Below are 23,560 nucleotides of genomic sequence, written 5' to 3'. Positions count from 1 at the left end.
CACTCGTGTGAGACATTCTTTATTTCTATACTCTTACTAATACTTACCAGAACTCATCTGGGGACTCCATACTTTGAATGATGAGTCTCATACCCTTATATTGTAGGCGTTGCCAGCGGCCGAGGCTGCGCCTTAACAATTATTATGTCCAGCAATGTAGTTGCTATTTAATGTTCAATTGCTTTGTCCCCTTCCTGTAATGATGCTGCTCCATTGTTGTCATCCAATTTATAGAGAGTTTGTCATCTGTTACCATGCCAACCCAAGCCACAAGGTCCCCTAACATTCTAGAAGCAGTTTCTTATAATAAAGTGTGTTGTATATTGCAAAGGCCCCATCCCACCTCACATAGTCCATTTTTGCTTATGCCTATAGCTCGCTTATGTATGGTAATTTCTCACATTTTAGACTAATCAGACTATAAGTGTCGCTTGTATAGCGCATCTAGTTACAAACCATAGAGCTCATTATATTTGCTAAATTTAATCCAAACTGGTATGCCTACTACTGGGAGAAGCTACAATCCATTTGCTACTAGGTCTAGCTGCTTAGTTTACAAGTATCCTACTGAACATTAGGTTGTCATAATATGAGGCGTAGTGTGCAAATTCAAGACCTGTTAGTGAGGAAATGGATATACAGGGACACAGGGATAAATAGTTCCACTTTGAAGTCTCTGACAATGTTTTAGTGCAGGCTGCACATGCATTGCTATTATTATCTATGGTCCTACTATACATCATATTTCAAATAAGTTCCATAAGCTATGCCAGCTGTATGAATATAGAACTTGGGGATCTCTGGCACTAGGTATAACTCCAATCCAATATATAATTAGTCTATAAGGCACCTACTGCGCTTTAATAACTACCCCCCCATATATCATAATATACCTCCTAAACTAGGAGGGTTAACCATGCGGTTTCTCTTGACTATGCCGCACCTTAACCATGTCCTTCATGAGTACATCCTGCAGTATAATATAATATTGATAACATTTGCAAATTTTATGTAACATCCCTACTTATTCTACCATATTACTCATGCATAGGAAAGTACTTATTATGAAAAGAGGTTTTATCTTTATTTTGTACGATAACGTATTTGCTGTTAAATTTCTTACTGTTCAATCAACATACTGTTACTTCTAATATTTGATGTACATGAGCATATTTCTGTACTTGTTGTAAACCTCAATAAAAATGTATAAAGAAAAAAAAAAAAAGCTGAACTTAGAATATTGTGCGCACAATAATCTAATCCCCCATAGAAGTCAATGGAGCAAAAAAGTGGGGGAAAAAACTCACTCGCGCATAAACACAATCTCATTTTCTCAAGTGCGCTAACCCGACATGAAAATATGAATATTTCACATTCCAATGTTTTTCACATAGTTCTATTTATTCATAAATATATATATATATATATATACACGTTAATACGTTAATTGGAGTAGCCGTGTGAGTCCAGAGATTTAGATATCAAAATAACAAGAGTATTGCATTGAGCAATTATACTTTTTTTATTGGATTAGCTATACATTTATAAGTTGACAAGCTTTAGGAAGAGATCCTTCCTTTATCATGTCTGAAGCAATACTGACCTATTCAATGGCATTTACAGATTAAGGGCTCCATGTACTTAGCCGTCAATTCATCCGTCATTGTAGACGCGGATAAACTCGCCGTTACTCGCCGCGGGCGAAATGGTGTACGCTGTCGCTATGTACTAATAATCCCCCAATAAATAGACACGCCTCGCTTGCCGCGACTAAGCTGATGTACTTAACTTTCAGTTGAATTGTCTGGCCAATTATTAACACGTGACATGCAAGGTGTCACAAACGTCATAGTAGTCGCGGGAATAGAATTTTGCTCCTATAAAAGTTCAACTTATCTAAACAACTTTATTATTGTTCAAAATTTTTTGAAGAGTGATTACAGAGCGTTATTTTTGTAATATTTATTTGATATTATATTTATTTATCTATGACTTTGGATAAGTGGCGTAAAAAGCAGATTGACTCATTCCAATAATGACACTAGAAACTGCCTGAAAGGAGCCTGTTGCCATAAAATGCAATGCAGCTATTGTGATTTGCTGTTCTGCTTTCACAAACGTGTTGACACAGTTTGCAGAGAGCTTTATAGCAGCACTTGGTTCCATTCTGAGTGTTCTTTTTCTCAAGGGGTAGCTTCCTATGTACCAGTTTCTGCTTTAGGTTAGGTGGTTGTCTGTATGCCAGGATTGGGGGTTTTGGAAAGATTTTTTTGAGTGTGGGATCCTCTAGGAGTAGTGGTTGTAAGTCTTTTATGATTTTTCATATCCCTTCCACAGCAGGGTTGTATTTGACTACTAGTGGGATACGTGATATGTTTTTCTTCTCCCTGTATTGTAGTAAGTGTTCACGTGGAGTATTGAGGGCAGAGTTAATGTTTTTATTTATAATCCTTGTTTTGTAACCTTTTTCTCTGAATGACTGGGACAGTGTGATGTGTTGTTTGTCACGGTCCTTGGTATCTGAGCAAATTCTGTGGTATCTTGTAGCCTGACTGTAGATTATGGATTTTTTAATGTGATTGGGGTGGGAGCTGGAGCTGTGGAGGTAGCTGCATCTATCTGTTGGTTTCCTGTATACAGATGAGTGCAGTTTGCCAATTGTGATGGATATTGTTGTATCCAGGAAGCTGACACAGTCTCTAGAAAAGTTCATTTTAAGCTTGATTGATGCATGAAATAGATTAAATGATTTATGAAAATGTTCAAGGTTTTTTTCTCCTTCTGTCCATATGATGAAAATATCATCTATGTAGCGAAAGTATTTAAAGGGTTTGTGAGGGTGAGTGGCTAGGAATCTCTGTTCTAAGTCAGCCATGAAGAGGTTTGCGTACTGTGGTGCCATTTTGGTACCCATGGCTGTTCCCATGGTTTGTAAGTAGATGGAGTGGTTGAAGATGAAATAATTGTAAGTATAAATTCTGTAAGTTTACTGACTGTAGAAGCACTATATGTCTGGTTAGGGCTGTCGGAGGAAAGAAAGTTTAAACCGGCATCAATACCATCTTTATGTGGAATATTGCTGTACAGGGATTCCACATCCATTGTCACAAGTATAGTATCCTCTGGCAATTCTGTTATCTGGCTGATTTTGTTAAGAAAATCAGTGGTGTCTTTTATAAAGCTAGTGGTGTTAATAACTAAAGGCTTAAGAATATTCTCCACTACGCCCGATATTTGCTCAGTCAGAGTGTCCATGCCTGTTATTATTGGTATTCCTGGGTTCCCTGGTTTGTGGATTTTTGGGAGCATGTAGAATGTCCCTATGCTAGGGTTAGAGGGCACCAGTTTGTCCAGTTTATGTTGCGTGTGTTTAGGGAATGTTTTAATTAGTTTTCTAAGTTGCAAAGTGTATTCCCGGGTGGGGTCCTTTTCCAGTTTTTTGTAATAAGTTTGATCTGATAATTGTCTATTTCCCTCTGTGATGTAGTCTTGTGTATTCATGATCACCACTGTTCCTCCCTTGTCCGCAGGCTTAATGGTAATATTTTCATTATTTCTTAAGTTTTTTAAGTTTTTTGAGCGTGTGAGAGGTTATACATTATTTTTTTCTGCTGTGTGTTGAGCAGAGATGCAGTTCTCAACCGGAAGCTTTCAATATAGCTGTCCAAATTTGTGTTGCGTCCTGGTGCAGGTGTGATATTTCTATTTATATCTATACCTATATATCATTTTATGTATATGTATGTATGTATGTATGTGTGTATATATGTTCACCCATATATAATATAATATATATTCACCCAATCTGACCACTCCATCCAAAACCTCAAAATCAAAATTCTCAGAGGCAACTTCAAAAACACCATGGAAAGAAAAACCTTTGAAATGAAAATGATAATGCACTTTAACTTGTTTAATTCTGGACTAAATGTAGACTCTGGATTCTTAACACATTATCAAATTTTTTTGTAATGTACTTTCATTTAGTCAATTACATTGTATATTCCACATTCTTTTTACAAAGGTACACAGGTGTCCACACTTTTGTCTTTTTTAACTTTTGTATTCCCCCTGTATATACAATTTCACATCTTTATAGATATTGATTCAATGTTGATATATAACTTTATGTCAGTATATGCTCTATGTAAAGCTATATATTTCCCCTGTCTGTTCTCCTACATTGGACACTGTCTGCCTGTTACCTAAGCCCCCCTCATGATTTTTACGACACCTCCTCCTCTCGCTTAACTGTCTTCTTAGCTATTCTGTGTTTTAAGATACAATCTGTAAATTCCATTGAATTGGTCAGTATTGCTTTAGACTTGATAAAGGAAGGAACTCTTCCGAAAGCTCTTGTTATTTTGATATATATATATATATATATATATATATATATATATAAAACATTTCATTAAAATTATGGTGGAGATAAAAAATTGAAATTAAAATCCTCCATAACTCAAAATTAAATCAATACAAATATTTGCATAGGAAATTAGTACATCTAGGCAAGATTCCCCGCAGTGATTTCTGTATTGCTGCAATAATCCTGTTAAAAGGATCGCTGTGTTAAAACAGTATTTGAAGCAAAAAAACTGAGAATTTGCATATCTAATTTGCATATCTTACCCAGAATTCTCTTGTGCATTGGTAACATTGTATATGGAGTATTTATGGGGAAAAGTAAGCGGGGAATCTTGCCTACATGTACTAATTTCCTATGCAAATATTTGTATTGATTTCATTTTGAGTTATGGAGTATTTTAATCTCAATTTTTTATCTCCACCATAATTTTAATGTTATATATATATATATATATATATATATATATATATATATATTATATATATTATATATATATATATATATATATACACACACACATATATATATATTTAGCAAAGAAAGAGAAAGTATACACTTATAGCACTCCTAGGTCTGTAAATGAATTAAATCTAACTGGATGATACAAATTATTCCCTAAGGAATAAGTGGAAGGGGAGAAAACAGATTACAATTAAAATATAACTTTTATTGGGTTTACGTTAAAAATAGGAATACACTTAAAATCACTCTTAAGCACCGATTTTCCTGATGTCAGCAAATTAGTATAAGTCAAGGTTATTGCTCCTAGTACTTAGGTGTTGATTGTGGGCTGGAATAGGTGCTGCTATATACTTGTATCAGGGGACCTGATATACCAATTTATTGAAGTCCAAAGATACTAATTCTTATGTGAGAATTAAGTATATGATATATTCTTTATATCTCAATAGTGATATATCTTAGCGTAGCCTGATTTAGATTAAATACTGGATATATAATTTTTAATATTTCTGCTTGTTGCCAAGGTGGAATTATATATACCCAATTGATTATTGGATTCTAAATAGAATCTCTTGACTCCGCTTTAGAGTATTAGCAGTTGCCTACCTCCGGATTGAAGAGTAGGTTGTTCCCTCCATTATAACAAAAGCTAACCTTCATATATGTTTTTAAATTGTATCTGAATAATTGAGCTACAATTTTATCTTTATTGAGACAATGTATATTATTGTTGTACTTAATAGACTTATGTGTGTTGGTTTCTCTGCGATTGTGAGTGACATTCGTTGCTGTTTGGTGTACTTAAACAATAATTTCAAAGATTATATTCTTTAATCTTTGCACTTAAACTGTATGTGCTTCCGACTTGTGAATCATACACAGTTTGTATATTATGAATGAACTTCGGTAAGATTTATCTGCTCACAGTTTCTTTAATATCAGTTTAAATAGCTCTCTGTGATGCGGTAGTAGATAACCTTATATGTCGCAACTTTGGAGCTTATCTGATTCTATCATCACAGAATGATTAAATACCCATCTGGATAACTCTTAATATACTAGTGATTAAATAATATAGTTTCTTAGTATAATGGAACGTATCTGTTCTCAGTGACAACAAAGTTTAAACAGATAGATGTACAAGCATTCCGCTTATTTTGTGAGTCTCTAAAATTGTAACCTAATGTTCATATCAATTTCACACTTGCAGTAAATTATACTTAATCTGTGTACATTTCACTTTGCATACAGACAGGATTGCCCCAGAAATAGGTTTGTGCACTGTTTTGTTGTATAAGCTGTATTAACGGCAAAAATTATGCATACGTGATCAAGCTGCACATACTCATCTAGTCCAAAGCTAATATGATAGTACTCTAAATATATTTTGTGCACCTAAGTTATGTAAAACACAGTTATCTTACAACAAGCGGTATCATGGATGTGGATGTATACCAAATACAGCTCGAAATGAGTTAAATTATTAGGCAGTAGCGCCAAACAAAGTTCTATTGTTAAGTCTTTATATATTTTGCAAATTTAAGTTAGCTCATATAGGAGAGATAGTACTTGCAATAATATTCAGTACCAGCACCATATATTCAACACCTGATTAGATCTGAGCGTTCATTTTCAAGTGAAACCGTGGCTGACTACAGTAATTTGCGGTAGCTTAAGGCTGTCTAAAAACACAGGAGCTCCTAGGACTCCTCACCATTGCCCTATCGTCCCTAACATGTTTCGCAACTAACCGTTGCTTTTTCAAAGGTGAACGCGCCGCAATATTCGCGGCTATTTAAGGCCGTTAGAAACACGCCCCCAATAGGCGTGTAATGTAATTCAGACCAATGATGTGAGATGAACTAATGATTGACGTGTGAAGACGCATCTGAATACTACTGTTAGAGCAGTTCACTTAATTCTAATTATGAGCTTATTCTTGAGTTCTTCCCAAGCCTGAAATTAAATACTGATGCGAATATGGTATAGAAAAAGCAATTAATCTTTTTGAAAAGTTTAATTTTCCAAATATGTTGACAGAGGTGGCTGATATTGTATTAACCACAATTACTCTGTGCAAAAGTTAATATCATTATGCTGAAGTGTTATTATTTTGTTACTATACCTAACTATACCTATGATTGTGATCTATGTGAAACCCAATATATAGTATATGGGGATGATTATATTGTGAACTAACGTGTTGCATCGTGATTCCAAACATAAGATGACAAATAATAAATAAAAAAATAAATAAAAGGGTAAAAGGGTATACGTTGGCATGACAACAAGAAAAATAAGACTAAGACTCCAAGAACATCTGAGGAATATAAAAAATGCAACTAAAGATCTGCAAGAAGGGAAAAATTTGACATCTGTAGCCAGACATTTCTTGAAAAAACATAATTCCAAACAGTCGGATCTAAAATGCTTTGGGATCCAGAAAATACATTTGGGCATAAGAGGTGGTAATGTAGAGGACGTCCTGCTCAGAGCAGAGAGCAAATGGATCTTTCTCTTGAACTCAGTCCAACCATATGGATTAAATGAAGTAAATAATTTTACCCCTTTTTTGTAAAATCTGATTGTCTATGGAAGGTAGACAGCTAATCACAGAAACAGTACGTTGTCAACGTTACACGTAATACACACTCACACACTAAGTCACTAGACAAGTGATGGTGCACTCACTTCAACACCACGGAAAGTGATTTTTTATTATGGTTTTTTCACGCCCCTATAGTATTGTATATATCCCCTTTATTTCATATCTCCTCTACAATGATTATAACCACACACGAGATTAATAATCCCCCCTGTTCACAATATAATGTACACAGCAATTCCAGTCAGGTTGATGTCATAACACACATTCTCTCTCCCCCCTTTTTTTTGATTTATTCCTGTACTGTATTGATGAATCCTTTTATTTATTATTTGTCATCTTATGTTTGGAATCACGATGCAACACGTTAGTTCACAATATAATCATCCCCATATACTATATATTGGGTTTCACATAGATCACAATCATAGGTATAGTTAGGTATAGTAACAAAATAATAACACTTCAGCATAATGATATTAACTTTTGCACAGAGTAATTGTGGTTAATACAATATCAGCCACCTCTGTCAACATATTTGGAAAATTAAACTTTTCAAAAAGATTAATTGCTTTTTCTATACCATATTCGCATCAGTATTTAATTTCAGGCTTGGGAAGAACTCAAGAATAAGCTCATAATTAGAATTAAGTGAACTGCTCTAACAGTAGTATTCAGATGCGTCTTCACACGTCAATCATTAGTTCATCTCACATCATTGGTCTGAATTACATTACACGCCTATTGGGGGCGTGTTTCTAACGGCCTTAAATAGCCGCGAATATTGCGGCGCGTTCACCTTTGAAAAAGCAACGGTTAGTTGCGAAACATGTTAGGGACGATAGGGCAATGGTGAGGAGTCCTAGGAGCTCCTGTGTTTTTAGACAGCCTTAAGCTACCGCAAATTACTGTAGTCAGCCACGGTTTCACTTGAAAATGAACGCTCAGATCTAATCAGGTGTTGAATATATGGTGCTGGTACTGAATATTATTGCAAGTACTATCTCTCCTATATGAGCTAACTTAAATTTGCAAAATATATAAAGACTTAACAATAGAACTTTGTTTGGCGCTACTGCCTAATAATTTAACTCATTTCGAGCTGTATTTGGTATACATCCACATCCATGATACCGCTTGTTGTAAGATAACTGTGTTTTACATAACTTAGGTGCACAAAATATATTTAGAGTACTATCATATTAGCTTTGGACTAGATGAGTATGTGCAGCTTGATCACGTATGCATAATTTTTGCCGTTAATACAGCTTATACAACAAAACAGTGCACAAACCTATTTCTGGGGCAATCCTGTCTGTATGCAAAGTGAAATGTACACAGATTAAGTATAATTTACTGCAAGTGTGAAATTGATATGAACATTAGGTTACAATTTTAGAGACTCACAAAATAAGCGGAATGCTTGTACATCTATCTGTTTAAACTTTGTTGTCACTGAGAACAGATACGTTCCATTATACTAAGAAACTATATTATTTAATCACTAGTATATTAAGAGTTATCCAGATGGGTATTTAATCATTCTGTGATGATAGAATCAGATAAGCTCCAAAGTTGCGACATATAAGGTTATCTACTACCGCATCACAGAGAGCTATTTAAACTGATATTAAAGAAACTGTGAGCAGATAAATCTTACCGAAGTTCATTCATAATATACAAACTGTGTATGATTCACAAGTCGGAAGCACATACAGTTTAAGTGCAAAGATTAAAGAATATAATCTTTGAAATTATTGTTTAAGTACACCAAACAGCAACGAATGTCACTCACAATCGCAGAGAAACCAACACACATAAGTCTATTAAGTACAACAATAATATACATTGTCTCAATAAAGATAAAATTGTAGCTCAATTATTCAGATACAATTTAAAAACATATATGAAGGTTAGCTTTTGTTATAATGGAGGGAACAACCTACTCTTCAATCCGGAGGTAGGCAACTGCTAATACTCTAAAGCGGAGTCAAGAGATTCTATTTAGAATCCAATAATCAATTGGGTATATATAATTCCACCTTGGCAACAAGCAGAAATATTAAAAATTATATATCCAGTATTTAATCTAAATCAGGCTACGCTAAGATATATCACTATTGAGATATAAAGAATATATCATATACTTAATTCTCACATAAGAATTAGTATCTTTGGACTTCAATAAATTGGTATATCAGGTCCCCTGATACAAGTATATAGCAGCACCTATTCCAGCCCACAATCAACACCTAAGTACTAGGAGCAATAACCTTGACTTATACTAATTTGCTGACATCAGGAAAATCGGTGCTTAAGAGTGATTTTAAGTGTATTCCTATTTTTAACGTAAACCCAATAAAAGTTATATTTTAATTGTAATCTGTTTTCTCCCCTTCCACTTATTCCTTAGGGAATAATTTGTATCATCCAGTTAGATTTAATTCATTTACAGACCTAGGAGTGCTATAAGTGTATACTTTCTCTTTCTTTGCTAAATACGGTTTTATACACAGCACCCACATCCTGACAAATTATTAAATAAGTGTAGGAATAAGGTCATATACGCTAGTAGTGCCATTGGTTTCCTTTCAAATCTCGACATATATATATATATACACATATATACACACATACATACATATATATATAAAATTATATATAGGTATAGATATAAATAGAAATATCTATTTAAAAATAAATAGAAAATATTCCCCTATGTGAAGAACATTGGAATGTATAATATTTACAGCAAATACATAGTTAAAACCTTTATTAAATATGAATATTGCATAAATATGTTTTTTCATGTTTTCATTTATTTAACTGCAAATGGCTCCAATGCACTTACATGTGTATACATATGTATTTATGTGTTTATATGTGTATTTATGTCTGTAAATACATATATAAATACATATGAACACAGATATATATATATACATACATATTAAGACATGTATATGTATGTATCTCTATGTTAAAGCTCTTTTCCTGCCTTTCTAACACCTGAGACCTCATATGATACAAGTATACTAGTCTGTGATTGGCTGATGTCAGTGACATAATATAGGGGACCGGATAATGTGAGAAAAAATTAAATTGCCAGAAAAAAGATCTACTGCTTATTTGAAATTCAGAGTAGATGTTAATGCATTATCTTTTTTATTATGCACTTCTAAATTATGCAATTCTACTGCATTTAGTGTTCCTTAAATCAGATGTCTCAAGTTAAAAACTGGATGAAACTAGCTGCTTTCTTTGGACCCTGCTTTGTTTAGAAAACGGAGTAGATGACCCTTTGGTTTAGGAGGTCAGAAACAACTAGTTAAAGGGACATTGTACACTAGATTTTTATTTGCATAAATGTTTTGTAGATGATCCATTTATATAGCCCATCTGGGAGTGTATTTGTAACAATGTATAGTTTTGCTTATTTTTAAATAACATTGCGCTGATTTTCAGACTCCTAACAAAGCCCTCAAAGTTTTCAATGTAGACTGATGTATACAAACTCATGGTTGTGTAATGGGTCTTTTTACACGAAGAAGAGGGGGAGAAGGGAGTATCTGCCTTTTAATGCTTTCCCAGCCCCTTTAAGTGGGTGTCCCACCCTAACCTCATCAACAGTGTTAAACTGGGAGCTTCTAAGTAAGTTTTTTTTTTTTTTTTTAATTCTGGATTTTTATATCAGTATCTGCATATTCTTTTTTATAATAAAGTTTATTTGATGCAGGTATATGAAAATTGGTGTATACTGTCCCTTTAAATGACATGGGTCCTAAGAAACCTAAAAAGGTAAAATAACAATAACCTCATCATTTTCTACTAGGGTTGCCAGGTGTCCGATATTCAACCGGATAATCCAGTATTTTAGCAGGCTGTCCAGAAAATCTATACAAGAAAAACATAATTTATGCTTACCTGATAAATTCCTTTCTCCTGTAGTGTAGTCAGTCCACGGGTCATCCATTACTTATGGAATATTTCTCTTCCTAACAGGAAACTGCAAGAGAATTACCCAGCAGAGCTTGCTATATAGCTCCTCCCCTCACCTGTCATACTCAGTCATTCGACCAAGCATACGAGAAAGGAGGAACCATAGGGTACAGTGGTGACTGGAGTTTAATTAAAATTTAGACCTGCCGTAAAAACAGGGCGGGCCGTGGACTGACTACACTACAGGAGAAAGGAATTTATCAGGTAAGCATAAATTATGTTTTCTCCTGTTAAGTGTAGTCAGTCCACGGGTCATCCATTACTTATGGAATACCAATACCAAAGCTAAAGTACACGGATGAAGGGAGGGACAAGGCAGGAACATTAAACAGAAGGAACCACTGCCTGAAGTACCTTTCTCCCAAAAATAGCCTCCGAAGAAGCAAAAGTGTCAAATTTGTAAAATTTTGAAAAAGTGTGAAGCGAAGACCAAGTCGCAGCCTTGCAAATCTGTTCAACAGAGGCCTCATTTTTAAAGGCCCAGGTGGAAGCCACAGCTCTAGTAGAATGAGCTGTAATCCTTTCAGGGGGCTGCTGTCCAGCAGTCTCATAGGCTAATCGTATTATGCTACGAAGCCAAAAAGAGAGAGAGGTAGCCGAAGCCTTTTGACCTCTCCTCTGTCCAGAGTAAACGACAAACAGGGAAGAAGTTTGCCGAAAATCCTTAGTTGCCTGCAAATAGAATTTCAGGGCACGGACTACGTCCAGATTATGCAAAAGTCGTTCCTTCTTTGAAGAAGGGTTAGGACACAGAGATGGAACAACAATCTCTTGATTGATATTCTTGTTAGTAACTACCTTAGGTAAGAACCCAGGTTTAGTACGCAGAACTACCTTGTCTGAATGGAAAATCAGATAAGGAGAATCACAATGTAAGGCAGATAACTCAGAGACTCTCCGAGCCGAGGAAATAGCCATCAAAAACAGAACTTTCCAAGATAACAACTTGATATCAATGGAATGAAGGGGTTCAAATGGAACGCCTTGAAGAACATTAAGAACTAAGTTTAAGCTCCACGGCGGAGCAACAGACTTAAACACAGGCTTAATCCTAGTTAAAGCCTGACAGAAAGCCTGAACGTCTGGTACTTCAGCCAGACGTTTGTGTAGAAGAATAGACAGAGCAGAAATCTGTCCCTTTAACGAACTAGTAGATAAGCCCTTTTCTAAACCCTCTTGTAGAAAGGACAATATCCTAGGAATCCTAACCTAACTCCATGAGTAACTCTTGGATTCGCACTAATGTAAATATTTACGCCATATTTTATGGTAAATTTTTCTGGTAACAGGCTTCCTAGCCTGTATTAAGGTATCAATAACCGACTCCGAGAAACCACGCTTTGATAGAATCAAGCATTCAATCTCCATGCAGTCAGCCTCAGAGAAATTAGATTTGGATGTTTGAAAGGACCCTGAATTAGAAGGTCCTGTCTCAGAGGCAGAGACCACGGTGGACAGGACGACATGTCCACTAGGTCTGCATACCAGGTCCTGCGTGGCCACGCAGGCGCTATCAGAATCACCGAAGCTCTCTCCTGTTTGATCTTGGCAATCAAACGAGGAAGCATTGGGAATGGTGGAAACACATAAGCCATGTTGAAGACCCAAGGGGCTGTCAGAGCATCTATCAGCACCGCTCCCGGGTCCCTGGACCTGGATCCGTAACAAGGAAGCTTGGCGTTCTGACGAGACGCCATGAGATCCAGATCTGGTTTGCCCCAACGACGAACCAGTTGAGCAAAGACCTCCGGATTAAGTTCCCACTCTCCCGGATGAAAAGTCTGGCGACTTAGAAAATCCGCCTCCCAGTTCTCCACGCCTGGGATGTAGATCGCTGACAGGTGGCAAGAGTGAGACTCTGCCCAGCGAATTATCTTTGAGACTTCCAACATCGCTAGGGAACTTCTGGTTCCCCCTTGATGGTTGATATAAGCCACAGTCGTGATGTTGTCCGACTGAAATCTGATGAACCTCAGAGTTGCTAACTGAGGCCAAGCTAGGAGAGCATTGAATATTGCTCTTAACTCCAGAATATTTATTGGGAGGAGTTTCTCCTCCTGAGTCCATAATCCCTGAGCTTTCAGGGAATTCCAGACTGCTCCCCAGCCTAGAAGGCTGGCGTCTGTTGTTACAATCGTCCAATTTGGCCTGCGAAAGGTCATCCCCTTGGACAGATGTGGCCGAGAGAGCCACCATAGAAGAGAATCTCTGGTCTCTTGATCCAGATTTAGTAGGGGGGACAAATCTGAGTAATCCCCGTTCCACTGATTTAGCATGCACAATTGCAGCGGTCTGAGATGCAGGCGCGCAAATGGTACTATGTCCATTGCCGCTACCATTAAGCCGATTACTTCCATGCACTGAGCTACTGACGGGTGTGGAATGGAGTGAAGGACACGGCAAGCATTTAGAAGTTTTAATAACCTGGCCTCTGTCAGGTAAATTTTCATCTCTACAGAATCTATAAGAGTCCCTAGAAAGAAAGTAATAGAGAACTCTTTTCCACGTTCACCTTCCACCCATGCGACCTCAGAAATGCCAGAACTATCTCTGTATGAGACTTGGCAGTTTGAAAACTTGACGCTTGTATCAGAATGTCGTCTAGGTACGGAGTCACCGCTATGCCTCGCGGTCTTAGTACCGCCAGAAGTGATCCTAGAATTTTTGTAAAGATTCTTGGAGCCGTAGCTAATCCGAAGGGAAGAGCTACAAACTGGTAATGCCTGTCTAGGAAGGCAAATCTCAAATACCGGTAATGGTCCTTGTGAATCGGTATGTGAAGGTAGGCATCCTTTAAGTCCACCATGGTCATGTACTGACCCTCTTGGATCATGGGAAGGATGGTTCGAATAGTCTCCATTTTGAATGATGGAACTCTTAGAAATTTGTTTAGGATTTTTAAGTCCAAGATTGGTCTGAAGGTTCCCTCTTTTTTGGGAACCACAAATAGGTTTGAATAGAATCCCTGCCCGTGTTCCGTCCGCGGAACTGGGTGGATTACCCCCATTAGTAAGAGGTCTTGTAAACAGCGTAGAAACGCCTGTTTCTTTGTTTGGTTTGCTGATAACCTTGAAAGATGAAATCTCCCCTGTGGAGGAGAAGTCTTGAAGTCCAGGAGGTATCCCTGGGATATGATCTCCAACGCCCAGGGATCCTGGACATCTCTTGCCCAAGCCTGGGCGAAGAGAGAAAGTCTGCCCCCCACTAGATCCGTTTCCGGATAGGGGGCCCTCTCTTCATGCTGTCTTGGGGGCAGCAGCAGGTTTCTTGGCCTGCTTGCCCCTGTTCCAGGACTGGTTAACTTTCCAGCCCTGCCTGTAACGAGCAACAGCTCCTTCCTGTTTTGGAGCGGAGGAAGTTGATGCTGCTCCTGCCTTGAAGTTACGAAAGGCACGAAAATTAGACTGTTTGGCCTTTGATTTGGCCCTGTCCTGAGGTAGAGCATGGCCCTTACCTCCCGTACTGTCAGCAATAATTTCTTTCAAGCCGGGCCCGAATAAGGTCTGCCCTTTGAAAGGAATATTAAGCAATTTAGATTTAGAAGTCACGTCAGCTGACCAGAATTTAAGCCATAGCGCTCTGCGCGCTTGGATGGCGAATCCGGAGTTCTTAGCCGTAAGTTTGGTTAAATGCACAACGGCATCAGAAACAAATGCGTTAGCTAGCTTAAGTGTTTTAAGCTTGTTCATTATTTCATCCAATGGAGCTGAGCGAATGGCCTCTTCCAGAGACTCAAACCAGAATGCTGCCGCAGCAGTGACAGGCGCAATGCATGCAAGGGGCTGTAAAATAAAACCTTGTTGAACAAACATTTTCTTAAGGTAACCCTCTAATTTTTTATCCATTGGATCTGAAAAGGCACAACTATCCTCCACCGGGATAGTGGTACGCTTAGCTAAAGTAGAAACTGCTCCCTCCACCTTAGGGACCGTCTGCCATAAGTCTCGTGTGGTGGCGTCAATAGGAAACATTTTCCTAAATATGGGAGGAGGGGTAAAAGGCACACCAGGTCTATCCCACTCCTTGCTAATAATCTCTGTAAGCCTTTTTGGTATAGGAAATACGTCAGTATACACCGGTACCGCATAGTATTTATCCAACCTACATAATTTCTCTGGAATTGCAACCGTGTTACAATCATTCAGAGCCGCTAATACCTCCCCTAGCAATGTGCGGAGGTTCTCTAGCTTAAATTTAAAATTGGAAATCTCTGAATCCAGTCTCCCTGGATCAGATCCGTCACCCACAGAATGAAGCTCTCCGTCCTCACGTTCTGCAAACTGTGACGCAGTATCTGACATGGCTCTCATCTCATCCGCGCGCTCTATCCTTAACCCAGAGCTATCGCGCTTACCTCTTAAATCTGGCAACTTAGATAATACTTCTGTCATAACAGTAGCCATGTCTTGCAAAGTGATTTGTAAGGGCCTCCCTGATGTACTTGGCGCCACAAAATCACGCACCTCCTGAGCGGGAGGCGCAGGTACTGACACGTGAGGAGAGTTAGTCGGCATAACTTCCCCCTCGTCGTCTGGTGATAATTTCTTTACATGTATAGATTGACTTTTATTTAAAGTAGCATCAATGCAATTAGTACATAAATTTCTATTGGGCTCCACATTGGCCTTTAAACATAGTGAACAAAGAGATTCATCTGAGTCAAACATGTTTAAACAAACTAGCAATGAGACCAGCAAACTTGGAAATACTTTTCAAAATTAATTTACAAGCAATATAAAAAACGTTACTGTGCCTTTAAGAAGCACAGAAAAACTGACACAGTTGAAATAACAATGAACAAAAATAGTTATAGCAACCAAATTTTCACAGTAAATGTATTAAGTTAGCAAAGGATTGCACCCACCAGCAAATGGATGATTAACCCCTTAGTACCCAAAAACGGATAACAATTATATAATTAACGTTTTTCTCACAGTCAAATACACTGTCACAGGACTACTGTGACTGATTACCTCCCTCAAAATGGATTTTGAAGACCCCTGAGCTCTCTAGAGACGATCGGGATCATGGAGGATGAAGTAGACAGATTGTGACTGAATTTTTTCTGCGCAAAAAAGCGCTAAAATAGGCCCCTCCCACTCATATTACAACAGTGGGGAAGCTCAGAAACTGTTTCTATGCAGAAAACAAAAATGGCCATGTGGTAAAAAGCAAGCCCCAATAAGTTTTATCACCAAGTACCTCACAAAAACGATTAACATGCCAGTAAACGTTTTAAACATACATTTAAAAGTTATGTATTATTATTTACAAGCCTGCTACCAGTCGCTTTTACTGCAGTTAAGGCTCATACATTATTTCAGTATTTACAGTATTTTCAGAGTCAATTCCATTCCTTAGAAAATACATTCAGTGCACACACACACACACACATCAGCCTGATACCAGTTGCTATCGCTGCATTTAAGGCTGAACTTACTTTACAATGGTATCAGCAGTATTTTCTCAGTCAATTCCATTCCTCAGAAAATAATTTACTGCACATACCTCTTTGTTGCAGGGGGACCCTGCATGCTATTCCCCTTCTCTGAAGTTACCTCACTTTTCCTCAGATGAGAACAGCCAGTGGGTCTTAGTTACGTCTGCTAAGACCATAGAAAAAAACCCCAGGCAGATTCTTCTTCTAATGCTGCCTGAGAATAAACAGCACACTCCGGTGCCATTTAAAAATAACAAACTTTTGATTGTAGAAATAAACTAAGTTAAAAAACACCACAGATCTCTCACAGCTTCCTATCTAGTTAGGCTGCAAGAGAATGACTGGGTATGACAGGTGAGGGGAGGAGCTATATAGCAAGCTCTGCTGGGTAATTCTCTTGCAGTTTCCTGTTAGGAAGAGAAATATTCCATAAGTAATGGATGACCCGTGGACTGACTACACTTAACAGGAGAAAAGGACACTTAAATGTCCGGTATTGTTAAAGTCCCCTGTCAGCTAAATGCACAGGGCCTCCTATGTTTCTATGAATTACAAACATGGCCCAAAAAGAAATAACACTGTGCATTTTCTATTACATGTGTTACAGACAGACATGAGGTGTTAAATCATTACTCTTTGTGTGCATGCTCCTGGCAGTCAAGGGGGACAAATCATTAATATGTACATGTATTACTGGCAACCAAAGGGATACAACTGCTCAGATGTGAAAAATATACATGGCGGTTGGCGGGATAAAGGGTGGGGCTCACAACTGGCAACCCTATTTTCTACTGATATATTTACTGTACAAAAGCTCTGCAACATATTCATGTTTTACTTGAAACATTTAGAGTTATAGAAATGCAAACATTTACATAAACAATTATGGTGGACTCATTGTATACAATGTAGGCTCCTTAAAAGGACTCTGTAAAATTGTGCTTGTCCTACACTCCCTAGAGTGGCCAAAAAATCTAATTCTGTAACCTGCTGCAAACCAAATAGCTGTTATAGGCAATTTGCTGCATTTTGTAAACCTAGGTTACAGAATGTACTTTTTGTCATTTTTTCTAAGATAAATTACAGTTTTTACACAAAACAAGATGAGTTTAATGTCCCTTTAAGTAAGTTGAACAGTGCAGCTATTATTGGGGTTTAGTCAAAACTTAAGCAGGTCCATCTGCGTCATTCGCACATTGTCATTTGCATATTTATATGACATTTGTTACTTAAGAATCATTTTGCAATATATATTACCATTGTGTTCTAATTAGAAACATGTTAATACCTCATGAATAAAACGTAATATTAATACAAATAATAAACACACATTCTTCAATGCATTATGTCTGCTGCAAATGTTTCTTATTGCGCTGCTGTTGCCAGACGTTCTTCATTCTACAAATCATTCCAATCTGCATGCCTAATAACATTCTGAAGAAATTGCATAGTGGATTCTACTATCTCCAGAAAAAAACAAAAAAACTGTTTGATGTCTATTATACATTAGCACTATCAGTGCCTCACACAACCACTAATAAAGAGATCTAAAAACACTAAATTTACAAATGTAGAAAAAGACAATTTAATTAAAAATCGGGTAAATCAAATATCACTTACATAATATTTGTCGTCACTTTGATTATAAGCCAGCTTTACAACACCATATGAGCCCTGAAAAGAGAAAAAAAAATACAATTATTATTACTAATACCAATACCAGCATTGCCTTACAAAAGATGGGAATAGAAAATCCTTGTTTTATTTCAGATAGAGATCACTAGCGTTCTCTAAATAGAAAAACACTGGTTAGATAATTACATAGTGATTTCATTAACAGAAACTTCATTAGACAGAGTTCATTTCAAGTTCTTTATCTCAATGAAAGAAAAAAATCTATAAATGTTTTGTGTGCATTTCCTTTCCTATCTGCTCTAAATATCTCAGAATTTGGAATAAACTTTTTTTAATGTTTACTTATATTTTTAGATGCAGAAACTTTTTTGAAAGGTTTGTTTTAAAAAAAGTTATACAGCAAAAAACTATTTCATACTATTCTAATATTCTACTAAATTAATACGTAAAGGGACACTAAACCCAATTTTTTTTCTTTCATGATTCAGATAGAGCATGCTATTTTAAGCAACTTTCTAATTTACTCCTATTATCAATTTTCTTCATACTCTTGCTATCTTTATTTGAAAACCAAGAATGTAAACTTAGGAGTCGGTCCAATTTTGGTTCAGAACCTGGGTAGTGCTTGCTTATTGATGGCTTAATGTAGCCACCAATCAGCAAGCACTTTCCATGGTTCTGAACCAAAATGGGCTGGCTCTTTAGCTTAGATTCCTGCTTTTTCAAATAAAAATAGTAAGAGAATGAAGAAAAATGGACAATAGGAGTAAACTAGAAAGTTGCTTAAAATTGCATGCTCTATCTGAATCATGAAAGAAAAAAAATTGGGTTTAGTATCCCTTTAATTTAGCACAATGGTTAATAAATTCTATATTGTATATGTTTCTAATATTCTAAGATATTTAAATGTAGCCATTTTCTAGCAATAAAAGAAATGTAATGGTGCACATCATATTGCGGGTCCAGAAATAAGACTTTAGTTAGGATCTACTTCATTCGTCAGTTTTGCCAGTGTGATCTCCTTCTGTGAAGTGTGAACAAAAGTTTAACGTGATAAATATGGAATTACTCATACAAGGACACTGCTCACTTCTTGAGACCAATATAGTGTTACAGAGTATACTTGTGCAAAACACATTTCATTGATTGTTTTTAAGTTGAGACCATATTATCAAAGTAACAGGATGAAACAATCTGAATCTTAGTCTATCTCGGTCAGCACTTAAAAGGACAGAATGCAATTTTAAGAGACTTTTCAATTTACTTCAATTATCAAATTTACTTCATTCTCTTGGCATCCTCTGTTGAAAAGCTTACCTAGGTAGGCTCAGTAGCAGTATTGCTCTACTGGTAGCTATACACATATGCTTTTTTTCCACTGGCTAACCAGATGCTTGGAGCTACATCCCAGTAGTGCTTTGCTGTTCTAGATCTGACTTAAAGGGACATAAAACACAACTTTTTTCTTTCATAATTCAGACAGAGCGTACAATTTTTAAAACAATTCCAATTTAACAAACGTACTTCATTATGTTGGTATCCTTTGTTGAAGGAACAGTGATGCACTACTGGGAGCTATCTGAACATATTGGGGCATGTATGTGTAGTCACCAATAACCAATATGTAAGTAGGCTGCTCCTGAGCCTACATAGATATGTTTTCAACAAATCCTACCAAGAGAACAAAGAAATTTAGATGAAATAAACAAACTGGAAATTTGTTTACAATTGCGTGATCTGAATCATGACAGTTTAATTTTGACCTTAATGTTCCTTTAAAGGGACATTATACACTCATTTTTTCTTTGCATAAATGTTTTGTAGATTATCTATTTATATAGCCCATAAAGTTATTTTTTACAAAAAAATGTATAGTTTTGCTTATTTTTAAATAACATTGCTCTGATTTTCAGACTCCAAACCAAGCCCCAAAGTTTTATGTGAATACCGTCAGCTACCTTCTCTAGCTTGCTCCTGTTTGTGTAAAGGGTCTTTTCATATGCAAAAGAAGTGGGAGGGTTTTATTTCCCACTTGCAGTGGGCTTTCCAACTGCCTTTTCAACAGAGTTAAACTGGAAGCTTCTAAGTAAGTTTTTAAACAGTTTTATACTGGATTTTTATATCAGTATCTGTGCATCTTATTCTAGTGTCTATTACATGTAGTTATATGAAAATGAGTGTATACTGTCCCTTTAAATGATTAATTTAACCCCTTAGCAGGGGAAGCACAGTTACTTTCACTGTATATATAAATTATAAATTACCCAGTCCAGGACTTTAAGCCATTTTTTATGTGTATAGTATACATGTCCATATAGCCTTAAGATTTATTAGTACACAGGTTTTAAATAGGCCTGAGCTGGCTCGCATCTGGAAGCAATCAGGAGTCAGTAGCACAGCACAGCACAGCACACAACTGGTCTAAAGAAAAGTCATTAAAAGATTGTTTTTTTTAAAAAAATGTTTTGTTTGTCTTATGTGCAACATTTTTAAGTTTTTGAATATCTGTACATATGTAGATTTGTTGTCACTTGTACAAGTATAAGCAGTGAAACTAAGTGTTACTTATAAAAAGTTTATATGGAAGATCATATTTTTTTATTCAGTTAATACATATAAAGGGGAAGCAAAAAACATAAATTATGCTTACCTGATAATTTTATTTCTATCGAGGGGAGGAAAGTCCATGGCTTCATTCATTACTTGTTGGAATTAAGAACCTGGCCACCAGGAGGAGGCAAAGACACCCCAGCCGAATGCTTAAATACCTCCCCCACTTCCCTCATCCCCCAGTCATTCTGCCGAGGGAGCAAGGAACAGTAGGAGAAATACCAGGGTATAAATGGTGCCAGAAGAACAAAAATTAAATTTAGGTCCGTCGACACGGGAGCAAAGGACGAGAGCTGTGGACTCTCCTTCCCTTGATGGAAATAAAATTATCAGGTAAGCATAATTTATGTTTTCCATCTAAAGGGAAGGATAGTGTCCACAGCTTCATTCATTACTTGTGGAAACAAATACCCAAGCTCTAGAGGACACTGAATGAAAAACGGGAGGGCAAAAATATGCGGACCCTAATCTGAGGGCACCACAGCCTGTAAAACCTTTCTCCCAAAAACAGCTTCCGCTGAAGCAAAAATGTCAAATTTGTAAAACTTTGTAAAGGTATGTAAGGAGGACCAGGTAGCCGCCTTACAAATCTGCTCCATAGAGGCCTCATTCTTAAAAGCCCAAGAAGAAGCCACAGCTCTAGTCGAATGAGTCATGATCCTCTGAGGAGGCTTATGTCCTGCTGTCTCATAGGCTAAGCGAATCATGCTCCTCAACCAAAAGGACAAAGAAGTAGAAGAGGCTTTCTGCCCCTTGCGCTTCCCTGCATACAACACAAACAGAGACGTAGATTGTCTGAATTCCTTTGTAGCCTGAAGATAAAACTTCAAGGCTCGAACCACGTCCAAATTATGAAGTTACCTCTCCTTAGGAGAGATGGGTTTAGGACACAAAGAAGGAACAACTATTTCTTGATTGATGTTACGGTTAGACACAACTTTGGGAAGAAATCCCAAACCAGTGCACAGAACAGTCTTATCAGCGTGAAAGATCAAATAAGGAGTCTCAAGTTGCAAGGCCGCCAACTCAGAGACTCTGCGAGTCGATGCAATAGCCAACAGAAAGAGAACCTTCCAGGAACGATCTTAATGTCAACAGAGTGCATAGGTTCAAACGGAACCCTCTGCAATACTCTCAAAACCAAGTTCAGGGAAGAGCGGACTGTTTAAAAACAGGTCTGATTCTAGACAGAGCCTGAATAAAGGACTGAATATCAGGAAGCTCAGCGAGTCTCTTGTGCAACAAAACCAATAATGCCAAAATCAAGGAACAGGTGGCAAGTCCTTTTTCCAAACCATCCTGGAGAATCATGGGTACCTTAACCTTGTGCCAAGGATATCCATGCTTCTCTCACCAGGACAAGTAAGTCCTCCACATCTTATGATAGATGCGATGAGTGACCGGCTTCCTAGCCTGAACGAGTATCAATCACTCTCTCAGAAAACCTCTTGGCCAAGACTAAGTGTTCAATCTCCACGCAGTAAGATTCAGAGATTCTAGATTTTTATGTTAAATGGGACCCTGTACTAACAGGTCCCTGCGACAGGGTAACATCCATGGAGGAGAAGATGACATCCACACCAGATCCATCTATCAGCTCTGTCTGGGGATCCCTGGACCACGACCTGTATCTGGGTAACTTGAAATTGATCATGGATGCCATGAGGTCTATCTCCGGCGTTCCCTATCTGTGACAAATCAATGTGAACACCTCGGGATTGAAAGACCATTCCCCCGGATGGAAGGATTGCCTGATGAGGAAATCCACTTTACCAGTTGTCCACACCCGGAATGTGGATTGCTGAGAGTGAGCAGTTGTGGGACTCTGCCCATTGCAATATCCGAGAAACCTCCCTCATTGCCAGAGAGCTTCTCGTCCCACCTGGTGTTTGATGTAAGCCACTGAGGTAATGTTGTCTGTCTGGAATCTGATGAAGCAGAATGACCCCAGTAGAGGCCCACCTTCAGAGCATTGTAGATCGCTCGAAGTTCCAGAATATTGATCGGAAGAAGAGAATCCTCTCTAGACCATTTTTCCATCCTGACTCCCCAGACAGCTCCCCATCCTGCCAGACTTGTGTCCGTGGTCACAATCTCCCAGGACGGTCTCAGGAAGGATGTCCCTTGGGACAGTTGTTCCGGACGGATACACCAAGAGAGGGATTCCCTCGTCCGAATGTAAAAAAAAATCAGTTGGCATAAGTCTGTATAATCGCCGTTCCACTGTCTCAACATGAATAACTGAAGAGGTCTGAGGTGGAACCTGGCGAATGGAATAACATCGATGCTGGACACCATGAGCTCTATCACCTCCATACTCTGAGTCACAAGGGACTGGAGGAGGACAAAGGCAAGACAGGTGGACGCAATCTTCCTGCATCGCTAATCTGTGAGAAATATCCTCATGGATATAGAATCTATTATCATTCCCAGGAACTCC

At 37.6% G+C, this 23,560-nt stretch overlaps 1 protein-coding gene across 1 annotated transcript in view; it reads right to left on the bottom strand.

Moving 5' to 3' along the window:
- Positions 1 to 23,560, bottom strand: part of CAMKK1 (calcium/calmodulin dependent protein kinase kinase 1) — an 882,751-nt gene that overhangs the window by 535,129 nt on the left and 324,062 nt on the right. Inside the window, exon 5 of the mRNA XM_053707509.1 lies at positions 18,496 to 18,549. Within this exon, the coding sequence (XP_053563484.1) occupies positions 18,496 to 18,549 (54 nt within the window). The remainder of the gene's footprint in view (positions 1 to 18,495; positions 18,550 to 23,560) is intronic.

Source organism: Bombina bombina, chromosome 3 (genome assembly GCF_027579735.1).
Source record: "Bombina bombina isolate aBomBom1 chromosome 3, aBomBom1.pri, whole genome shotgun sequence".
Taxonomy (NCBI): domain Eukaryota; kingdom Metazoa; phylum Chordata; class Amphibia; order Anura; family Bombinatoridae; genus Bombina; species Bombina bombina.
The sequence above is the reverse complement of the archived record's forward strand: the minus strand, read 5'-3'. Positions and strand labels throughout refer to the sequence as shown.